Source organism: Leptidea sinapis, chromosome 11 (assembly GCF_905404315.1).
Source record: "Leptidea sinapis chromosome 11, ilLepSina1.1, whole genome shotgun sequence".
NCBI lineage: Eukaryota > Metazoa > Arthropoda > Insecta > Lepidoptera > Pieridae > Leptidea > Leptidea sinapis.
The window spans coordinates 10449475-10461984 of NC_066275.1; the positions used below are offsets into that span (position 1 = coordinate 10449475).

General features: G+C 33.2%; 1 protein-coding gene across 3 annotated transcripts in view; it reads right to left on the reverse strand.

Moving 5' to 3' along the window:
* Positions 1-467: 467 nt before the first annotated feature.
* Positions 468-12510, reverse strand: part of LOC126966843 (RUN and FYVE domain-containing protein 2) — a 39597-nt gene continuing 27554 nt past the window's right edge. For 2 of the 3 annotated variants that reach the window (XM_050811106.1, XM_050811105.1), the window contains exons 10-14: positions 6825-6922; positions 4665-4806; positions 3009-3083; positions 2143-2370; positions 468-1494 (exon numbers count right to left, since the gene is read on the reverse strand). In XM_050811106.1, the coding sequence (XP_050667063.1) occupies positions 1369-1494; positions 2143-2370; positions 3009-3083; positions 4665-4806; positions 6825-6922 (669 nt within the window). In that variant the 3' untranslated portion in view covers positions 468-1368. The other variant, XM_050811107.1, reaches the window with a different exon arrangement.

Here is a 12510-nt window from a genome sequence, read left to right on the forward strand (position 1 = left end):
AAACAAAGCATCATTAGATCAGGTTCGCATTCAACCGGTCATCGCTGATTCAAATGTATCTGTATATAATGCCGATTTTAAATTAAATGTAATTTTCAGTAAATTTTAGCATTATTGTTTCGGTCTGAAGGGCGCCGTAGCAAGTAAAAATTAAAAAATCATCATATCTTATGGCTCAAGGTGACGAGCGCAAGTGTAGTACCGCTTAGATTTTTTTGGGTTTTTTCCATTTCAATTACCATCAGCTGAAAGTCCAGCTCGTCTCGTCTCTTATTGTCATAAAAAAATATCATTATTAAAATCTTTAGGACTTTGTTCTTACTGCGTTTCATGGCGATTTCTTACAATATGCATTCTTGAGCTATTATTTAATAAATCGAGCCAAAATAATTGTTTTAAACGCCAGACAACAATATAAAAATTGACATTCCATTAATATTTAAAAAGCAGGAGAAATAAAGACAACATAATTAATAGATTTATTATAATTTCATCATAACTCTATTAACATAACGTTTTTATTTACATAAAATTCAAATAACGCACTACTATTTGAAGCACCGATTAAAATTAATTTGATTAATATACAGTATACAACATATCTTGTAATTTTTTTAATATTAATTAGTAAAAATGACATAATTCGCTAGTATCATAGGATTGATTGTTTTGTTAAAATAATAAATAAAAAACATTTAATTACATATTATGCACAATTAGTATTCCCAACTCAGGTAGAAAAGAATTATGAACATATAGAAATGTTTATTGAAAATAGTTTTATTGATGTGAAAATAAACTCTTGAATTATTGTGATTTGAAAGATGAAGCGAAAAAGCGACAGACACATAAATTCATAAGATTTAACGTGGGTGATTATGAGATAGAAATCATTATAGAAGAAGAGATTGTCATAATATATTGTATAACGCGAGTATACCTTAATATATGCTGACGTCATGCGCACGAGTATTAGATACCAGAGAGACTATATATCAGTCAGAATATAGACACTAGGAGAACATAAATATGAGAGCGGTGATAATCGAGCGATGTCTTTCATAGCGGTTGAAATCATGTGTTATCCTAGCAACATGTACCAGGACTTCATATGCAGTCTAGAGGTTCATGCAGGTTTCACTTCTGACATCTGTACTTTGTACGCACGCAATTTTTTTGTTATAATAATATAATTCAAATAGGCAAGAGGTGGTATACATTATGTACAATATTGAAGCTAATATCATAATTAATTTAGACATTTCATTTAATAAATAATTTTATTCCAGTATGCCAATATATAAAGTCAAATAATAAAAACCTGGAAGGTTCATCAGTCTTATCTTAAAACTACATTGTCAATGAAAACTACGTAAGTCGCACTTCCGCAAAGCACGTGTCACACACACGAACCGGCTTGGTGTTGCCAGGTAACGCTACTGTCTTGTCACTACAAGCGCTGCAAAATATGTTGCCGCACCTTCTGCAGTGATGCTGAAAAATAATAAGTATTGGTAATTAAGTATTTAAATATAGACTGTAGTACACACATTGAAACTGTTGCAATTCCGGTATGCTCTTGTCTCCCGGTATTGATATTAATGGTTTGGGATAGAAATAAGTACCTACATATGAGAAAAATAAAATTATCGTGATCGATAGATCTAGAACATATCTCATCTCAACGGTGATATAGAACATCGACTTTTGTTTCAAAGGTCATAAGGTAGCATTTCGTTTACCATGTTTCAAAAACATATTGTTTACGTGTTATCGACGGCGACCATTAAAGAGAAAAGTATCGAGAGAACCCACACAAGCGCTGAAAGTTCAGAGGACCTCAATACAACCTTATTGCATCAAAAAAAAAAACAAAGGAACGAATCCACGTCCAGGAGTTGAGGACCAGTTCCAGAACCTGCACATATCGGTTTCATGCACGGGGGTCTCAGTTCATAATCACCATATCTGACACGACCGAACCGACGAACCGAATGGCGACCTTGGTTTACAAGCGAAACACAGCGGTAAGGTTTAGAAACTACTTTGTGAGACCGCAATGTGGAGAGACGAGAGTACTGAGAAGAGTTCAAAAAGCAAAACTAATTGTCTAACTCATTTTCAATTACTACAAAAACTCACCTTCCTCCTAGCGATTGTGAAGTCTTTCGCACAAGCCGCACACGACGTAGCATCCTTATCGCTGGCCCAGTTGGGAATTTCTTCGGAGACTCTTGCCTCCTTTTCTAGCAACTCGGCTAGCTGCAGTTTGTTCTCACTCAACGTGGCACCTACTTCCTCTAGCGTCTTCTGCGCGTCACTATACTGCAGTATCAAATTGTGTTGCTCTTCTTGTAGCGCTAGATATTTCTAGGAAAAACAATACGATTTCAGCGGTTTAAATATCACGACAAAAACCTGATTGAACATGAAATCTTTGATTAACGCTAGTTCAACTGTTACCTAAAACATCAGGAACGTTTGCTGTGCGATGATCAGTTACCATCGCAGTAATCTCATTTATTTTTTTATGAGGTAAGGCAATTATTGATTTATATGAAAGTTTTGCCTTTCTGATCGCAGAAGTAAAAAGTGCCTATGGTAATTTTACATAAGTTCCTCACTCTACCAAGCTGTTGATCGAAGGAAATATCGAAGATTATGATTACATTTGACATACACAGTGTCTGCTTTACTACGCCAAAACATAGATAAGTTTATTCAGTTACTAAAACAATAACTGTGGAAGGGGAATTATTAATGTTATTTTGACCTTCTACATTTTATAACGAAACAAAATTTAAACATGTTGATGTACTCACCAACCACAGCCGGTAACGCTCCTGTGGTGTTGCAAGAGTAGGTATGGAAGGCGATAGTTACTTATTATCACGTGACCCGTAACATTATTTAACTCATAAAAATATTTTATTTACTAGCTTCACTTAAAAAGAGAATTTCTCTGAACGTGTCGTGGTCCCAGAAAGTAGGTAATCTGAACAACTTACCTGTCCTATTGATTTTAGAGACTCAACTTCTTGTGTCAGAGCTGCTATTTTGTCACGATCTCGAACCATTGATTCCTGAAATGATAAGTTATCAAATGCTGCCTCGAAAAGTCCCAAAAAAATTGCCATTAAATACACCTTATATTTGTAATTTGATCATAATTTAACAAAAACGCTTTTCGACGCACTACTGTGAGATTCTCATAATAATTAACTTCTGGAGAATATATACAATACAAAATGGTTTTTAGAATTACCGCCTTGTTATTACTAAAACGCTCATATACTTATCTATTCATAATAACCATATCATATAATTGAAAATTTCAGATCTCTAGCAATGAAAAAAATATGATGATATGCCTTTCTGAAATAAAGCAAAATTACACCAATATTTAAATAGGGACACACTTTTGACCCGAAAAATACCGTCCTGTTTCGGTGTTGCCGACCCTTACTAAAATTTTAACAAAAATTATTGTAAGTCAAATGCTTACTCACTTGAACACTTTATAAGTTACTTCATATAAAACAATTTGGCTTTAATAAAGGACGCTCGACTACGCATGCAGGTGTTGAACTCATCAGGAATATTTTTGAGACCTGGGAGGAATCACATAGTGCTGGTATATTCTGTGATTCATCTAAGGCTTTCGATTGTGTTCAACATTTAACGCTGCTCAGGAAGCTGTGTCAGTATGGTATAAAAGGGTCTGCGCTCGATCTTCTGATCTCATATTTAAAAGATAAGAGAATAAGATAAAATAATTCAGAGGGTCGTTGTGAATGACAGGAGATCTCCTGGGACTCCTCTCGGTGTGGCGGTACCACAAGGGCCTATTCTTGGACCGTTCCTCTTCCTTATTCATAAAAATGACCTACCTAAACTTGTAGAAAAAAATACAAGGTAGTATTGTTTGCGGATGACACTCACACATTCACTCGTATTTAAAGTGAAAAGAACAGTTAGTACTGGTAGTTAAAAAAATAGAGAGTTAACTGACATAGATTCGGTGCGACTAGTTAGTTTACTTTAGTATTATGTCCTATGTTATATTATTATGGGGCAGTGCAGTCGATTATACTATCTTTGTGCTGCAGGAAAGGGCTAATTCGCGCCGTTAGAACCTAGGTCCTAAAGATTCATTAGTATTTTTTTTTTAAATTTTTTTGACTGTTTTGACACATTTTGACTGTTGAATCTCAATTTTTATTGCTTATATTCTTGATAATATTCTATATGTTCATAAGCACATTGAGGAATTTGCCAGAAACTGCGACAATCATAATGTTAACTCGAGGAACAGAGTGTGGGACAGTTTCGTATGACTTTCTCAACATAATATGCGTTAGTTTAATGTTCTGGTATTACATGTTAAGTATAGCTCTATGCATTGGGTGTACATATTAATGTGTGAAAGTGTGGGTGTAAGCTCTTATCTAACCCAATATTTTATTAGAGCTGATTAGCCACTTCTAATTCGTATTGTTTCGTTTATCCATATTTCATAAATTATCATCATTTAATTATGATTATCAAGTACAAACGAATAGCCGTTCAAAACACTGTGGCATTTAGGTACCAGAGATTTAAAACAGTAGAAACTATTGCATAATACTTTTTTTTAAGGAATAGGCAGTTTAAGCAGTGTTTACCTGTAAGGATATTCTCCACTCTCGTTCTATAGTCAAATCGCCTTCAGCAGCCACAGCCCTGCTCTCCGCGACAGCTGCTTTTTGTCCTAGTGACCGAGAACTTTCTTCCAAATTCCGTCTCACAGCATTATCTTCCTGTAATCTAATGTACTCAGCTCTAGTTATCACTACCGCACGCTACACCTTTACTAATACTGAGTAGTATTACCGATGTCGTGCACTCGCTCGCACACGTGTTAATAATTGAATATTAATTAACAGAAATAGCAATTTTTCTGATTATGATATATATAATGTCAAAATTATAATAAAGCACACAAGATTTGCAGTTTAAATATGAATTTCCCAGTTTGGAATTTTCTACGCTGAGTAATCGATCAACGAAAACTTTCTCCGATTTTAAAACGAAGTTGCATAAAAATTCTTCAAAAAGCCGGACCACTTTGTACTTCCAGATCTCACCATGCACTCTTAAACTCAACTTAAAAGTAAAATAAATCATTGACAATGCCAAATAAAATATGATAAAAATAAAATTAAAATATCTACTTAATATTCTGCGATCTCAATTACATACTTTTCGCCATAGTCCAGTAGCTTGTTAGAATTTACCAGTGTTACTTGAATTAAGTGTAAAAATTTAGGCAAATCTTGTACATAAGTACGTGAATTGAATATTTCTCAACATTTTATCCTATCACTATAGTCTTACCATATCAATAATTATAACAATATAAACAAAATTAAAATATGCAACACAAAAATAACCTCGAAGCGTCCATGATAAAATGAGCTTCCTTTTTATAATGATTCATTTAACATATTCTGGGGGCATGCAATGACTATAATGGCAAACCTAAACAATAAACTAAAAAAGCGTTTGTTTCAAAATAAAACGAGTTGTGTTTGAATAATCTTTATTACAAAGAAGGCATTACATCACTAAGGCCTGGAATTACAAAACTAAAACAAATTTATTACATTTGTCGCTAATTAACAACAAATACATATAGGTACTGCGAATAAACAGTATGAGATCAATTAAACGACTTTGAATATAATAACATCACTATTACTAATAATATATCAATGGTAAACAATAAAAAATACTTTCAATACTCTATACTTTGGATATAAAGTAAAAGTTAAAAATAAACTATTAATAAAACGACATCATTATCGAATTAGAATACACTTTCAAACTATAATTAACTTTAACAAATAATAATAATTAACTGCGATATGAGTAATTAACAGTGATAAGCCAAAGCAACGGGTGCCTTGTATAAAAATTAGCCGCGCTATGAAAATACTTACTATATAAAAGTTTATTGTAAGGGTTTGCCAATATCTAAGATGATTTTAATCACAAGCTGTGCGTCCACATCACTGACAAGCCACTCCCGAGTGCGCTAACATTCGATATGTCAAGCTACATCCGTTAAACTTATCAAATCTAGGCACTGTTGATAGCTTATGTATTACAAGTATACAGATATTTCACACTTATATAACTAATCCCTTTTCAAGGAACACAGTCGGGTCGGTAACAGAGATAGCAAAACTTGGTAAGTATTTGAGTTTAAGGTTTCAATTATAGATCGGGTCATTGGTCCTTCGAGCCGCATATCATCCTGATACTACGAATGAAGGATATTCTTGCATTATAATTTATAGATGGTCAATCACGTATAAAGTTCGAATTGAATTGTTATTACTTATCACCCAAATATCTTGTAAATAATTTGTTGAATTAAAATAATATCTGGATCTCATACATTATATTTTAATAATATATCAACGATTTTGGTTTGTGATGTAAGATGATATTATGTGTGATTTGTTTCACTTATTAGTTGTTAGCTGAGATACGAAGATGTTTTTAATGAGTAACAGTAACCTGTTACATTCTGTTAAAAAGGTAGGTATAATAACATTCTTTTGGATAATCTGTAGGTTGAAATTATTTGGCATAATTGCGTCTAAATATACTATACGTTACGTTTGATCTAAACCAGCCCAAATCAAGCTTACGGCTCTATTGTAGCAAGCACAAAAGATTTACAGGCAAATGCTGGATATTGAAGAAAGTTACGATCATGTTATGTGAAATATTTGTATACTTACAAAACTTCACGAATAAAAAAAAATTAAACCTACTTCTCATCGAGTTGATTTATCGTGCTGCCCATTGATTCAGTCTTTGCTTCCAATTTGGCTATAAGTTCTGTTTTATGTTTCAAGGAACTTTCACATTCCTAAAACAAATCCACCACAATTTATCTAAATCATTCAAATAATTATCTTATAAGTGGGCGTTAATGTTAGTAAGCGTTATTGTACGTGACTTCCTTAATTTTAATTTATAAATATAAACACTACTCACTATTGACTATATAAAATGTTATACTATTAATTTTAAAGAAGTTGACTAGAGAAAACACCACCATAACATTATTATCTCCAAAGCTCGTGACACATGCATTCGTTTAAAGAATGAGCGATATTGCCAATACTGCGTGCTCGCTCGCACCTATTCTTATTTTGATGGACTTCCGAAATAGTGTTGCGCCGCATTAATATCAAAAGTTAAATACATCCGCTTTTATATATGCAGTACCAGGAGCGTTGCCAGATAGTTAATAAGTAACTAAAGTGATAAGTACACTTTTATTCCTAGGGGTACAAAAAATCATGGTTTGTTGAGGAATTTTGTTATGTGTTGTGTTTAAATCAATGCATTCAATGCTCTACTGACCTCCAAAGCGCTTGACATATAAGACTTGAAAGCTATACATAATAATTATGTAAGCAGTACGTACGAGCAGCTGTTAAGCAGTTTTATAAGGTAATTGACATACAGACTAAATGACAAACGAAACGTATACAGCGTAACGCTACAATGGCTACATTAAATAAACACACGGATAGAAATACTTAACCGTAATCATAAAAAACATATTCAAAAATAAAATACATAATTCACCTAAATAAATAAATTTTCCATAATGTCATTTCGGAACAACCAATAAGAAATCCAGTAGCCGCGAGCTAGCGTGGGGACTGACACCGACTTCGTGCCGTCTTACGCTAGGGTTACTATGGATGCGATTTCTGAAGAAAATTTGTTCTGACGGATTCGTCAGAAGAAACAAACGCCTGGTATCCAATCACAGTGTTTACACTGGCAAAGACGAACGCGTCAGAACATGCACGACGTCGTCAGAACCACTCGAGCGTACAAACGAGTTTGATTTTTTCGCACGACCTGCATCTGCGAATTTCGAGTGATTTGGTTTCCACCATGGTTAACGATAAATTGATCAGTCTCGTGTACGAGAAAAATTATCAAAACAGATATATTTCTCGGCAAAAGTGGGAGAAAGTTGCTACAGAACTCAACACTCTACATTTTGAACGATCCTTTGTCGTCTCATATAGTAAATAACTCGTTGACATGCTCTGTCTTTCCATCATGTAACAATAATAATTTAAATAATGGACTTTCAAGAAAATTAAATTTATCAAATTCGTCCATCTTCGCTGGACGGCAGAAACGAACTGACTATCAGAATAACAGAAAACGCGCACAGTGTAAACGCCTTGTTCTGACGAGGATTTCGGACGTACTCGTCAGAACTCGCATCCATAGTAACCCTAGCCTAAGACGGCAAGATGTGTGTTCCGTATGTTCATTATGATAACGGTGCCATTATAAAGCCACGCTGTTTAAACACATATAGCGCAGTACCTTTCTTACCAATGCAATAGCAATTTTAGACAGAGACGATTTTAAGAGTTCAATAAGGAACGTGAAACGGTTTATATCGAATTAATTAAGGAAATTAGTATTTATGTTATATTGAAAATCGAGTAAGACAATATTTATTATTTTGTTAAAAAATTATGGATTAACGTATTCATTGTAATAAACACACGTTATACAACCTTGCTTAAAGTTAGCCGGGGCTTAATAGATGCCCCCGATATTCATAATGAGCTGATTCGATTGTAAACATCTGACAATTATATTCGTAGTAGAAATCACCGTCTCTTGAAATTGTTTAATCACCTCGTAGAAGCCCGCCCTGATTGTGATCTATTTAGTAATAGACTTGAGGTGTTGGTGCACTTGCTGCTCCAACTTTGTGAGTCCTCGCATAATAGCGTCTAGCAATAGTATAATGAACTTAATTAATGTAATTGGTGTTTTCACCGTTCTAATCAAAATAAATAAATAACTTGTAGGTTATTAAATACTGTGATAAAATCTTTGAACAGTACAAATCTTATGATACACGCAGATTACAAGTAAAAAGCATTATTCATTTTCTCATGACTTCAATTAAAAGCAAAATGTAGGAATCTACATAAAATATTGTAGACCCAACTTTTTTAAATGAAGGTTTTACTGAATGAAGGTCATTCAAGCATTAATTACAATTTAATTATTCACAGAAATTAAAATTTTGTAATTATGCCAATTATTACTTGGAATTTTTGTCCGTAGCCGCTCTACGAAACGGTGGTATTTCCTGAAGATTCAATTTCTTTGTTGGTGGCCCTTCGTCTTTGGACTTTGTACCCTTTTGAGTACTACACTGACTTTTGGGTTCAAATTTTTCCGCGATACTATCGTTGGTTGGGGATTTTAGGGCCTTAACAAGATCATGATCGGGCCCTAAGAATTGATTATATTTCTCAAGGTTGTGGAGTATTTTGCCAATTTGTTCCGCTTTTCCTTGAAGCCTGGACACCATTTCACCTTTCTGCGTGAGTTCCACCTCGCATTCCTTCCATTAGCATAAGCGCGGCATTGGTTAATATAGAACAATATTAGTAGGTTAAACATATCAGCATTTATATGGCAACACAAGCATACATTTGGTAAAATGTTTACAGAGTTATTTGGATTAGCACAAGATGCTGGCAACAATTATTCAATTCTTATGCCAGCAAATGATTTCTTTTATGTTTGGATAAACATTTAAGTTAATAAGGAAGTAATGTTAACAAGATATTGCGCAGTTTCGCATGATAGCGTTTAAACTGGCTATAAACAACATCAATTTAAATGCAATTAATAAAAGTTTTATAATGATCAGTGAAAAATTTGCTGTTGAATGTTGTGCTCAAAGCAAAAACCAATAATACAAAAAATATTGGTAACAAAGTAAATTACTAATCAGAAATAGATGTCTCGTAGATTTATATTAATGTATGGTATTCCGCAGATTTATAACTACAATTTCTATGAAGAGGTACTACTGGAGGAGCTAGTGAGGTATCACTCAAAATTAGCAGGAAGGGTAAAACTCAAAAAAGCTTTGGCATTACGAAAATAGAAGCATAGAATGATTATGGTAAAATTTATTTTTTCGCTTAGAAATATTGAGAATTGACTGGAGGCAGTGTAGTCAATATTATTATATAGTATCGCGCACACTTAGGACAATAATAAAACGGGAATTAAATAAATAAGCACATGCATCAGACTGAATAAGTGAGACAATTTCCTTGACTGTAAATTAAAAGCGAAGCTGCGTATTTAGCTAAAGCTAGCGCATTTCAAATGATTTATATAAAGTGTGTACTCCTAAGGAGATCTAAATTACTATTTAGATTGTTTTTGTAGACAGTAATAACCGAAGAAAAACGAACTTAGCGACAGAATCGTAATAACCCATTTAAGTGACATAACAAAAAAGCACTGCGTAAATTTTGGTTTTGCAAATATTTATTAAGGCGCAGTCATACCGCAATATTCACAAAAATTGGATTCTTAGAGAGTCGATTACAACATAACGCAATGAAAATATTCCGACGCAAAAATACATTACAAAAAGAAGAACTGAAAGAAAAATTTGAACCGAATAGAATATTTATATATTATTTTAAATGTCCAATAAAAAATTTGGAAGTTGCTTCCCAAAAATAAACTTTGGAGTTAAAAATCTTTGAATTTTCAGCTATAACAACATTCTTTTCTTAAAGAATTTAATAGAATTAGTATTTTTCTAAAACTTTAACCGAACAATTATTCAATGTTATGTGTATATTTTGAATAAACAAAAGAAAACCAGTAAAATAAATGCCCATTTGCAGCTTAGCCTCATGATCAACTCAAATATTGTACTATTGGTTGTAGCGTTTACAATACAAGTATTAATACTTGCAAACTTGCGTCAAATAATAAAAAAAAACAGCTGTGTTGCCATTTTCTTTTGAAGTTATACAAATAATCTCATATTAGATGAAATTCATTAAGTTTAATGATTTTATTGGTACTTCCTAATCGCATGCCTTTAAAGTGACATGTAAATAAAAAGTAAATCAATTTAGATAAACATAAACAAGTTTCATATTAAGCAATGAGTAAGTTTGGTGATTTAAGTGTGAAAGAAATGTGTCACAATGCATTTGCAAATGTAGCAATTTTTTGTGTCTTATTAGACGTCAGTATTCTGAGACAAGAAAAATTATCACATTTATTAAGCCAACGCTAAAGAAGGATGTAATAAGTTTGCTATAAAATTTCTGTGATTATCTCCTTGTGGCATCCGGTTTGATTCTGTTTGAAAGTTTGTGTGATGGAGATGACTAAAAGCGATAAAATACATTAGCTGGGATATTTTAGATTTTTTTAAGTATTTTTTTATATCATATTAATATTTTTGTCATTCGAATTATTGACAATACTATTACTATTATTACGTCGTAAAATAATAATGATCGGCAACAGATTGAGCTTGTTCGTTTTACTGAGAATTTTTTTAATAAACTAAGCAGTTATAAACATTACTTTCGGGCTTGGAGCAAAAACGAATATTTTTTTAATCTTTTGAAAAATATGTTGCACATCAGGCATATTCGAATGATTGATGACAGGATAGTATAGGGAGATAAAAAAAAGACAGAATAAAACACCTCATACAAAATTTGATGGAAGGTTATTGTTGACATGAAGGTAAATGACAAGGCGGATAATATGCTCACTCTCCCACACAGTTACTACGACCTTCGCGGTACATTGACTCGAATATATAATTACGATGATGTAAAGTATCGGAATACTGTGTTATCTCATGCGAATTACTGAATTGATTCGATTGATAGCCGATGATAAGACGACCCATATAGCTCAGTGGCTAGTCAGCCTGTCTACTGAGCTAGTGGTCCCGGTTTCGCATACCGGTAAGTGCAAACATTTATATGATGATGGATGTTTTTTCCGAGTGATGGATGTTTATTTGTGTTTATGTAGTTTATGTAAGGATATTGTATTAAATATATCGTTGTTATGTACCAATAGTACAAGCTATGCCTAGTTTGGGGAAATATAATTGTTGTAAAAGTGTGTAAATATTATCTTATATCTTTAAACGAGCAATTCTTGTATATATATATATAATCTGAATCTCGGAAACGGCTCCAACGATGAGAAACAGCTACAATAACATTAGAATACAAAGGTAAATTTCGCCACTATATAAAAGACTATTGTAGCTCAGATGGGACATTGGGTGATCCGGAAAGCAGAAGACCCCGGTTGGAATCCAGATGTCCTATTAGTTTTTTTTTTGTTCAAGTTTTGTACATTCTTAAAAATCCGAGTAAGGCTCGGTCGTCCGGATATTATTACTCATGTGAGGATGTCGTGCCGATCCAGTTAATGCCAACCAAGAATGTAATTGCAATTATAATAATTGTAAATTGGGCTTCGGCAAGAGTTCTGCAGAACTTGATTGTAAATAACAAAATATCGGTATTACATTCAAAGAAAATAAAATTATCAACACTGGTGTTGATCAAAGAAGAAACACTATGACGTGTTTCTTCTTCAGAA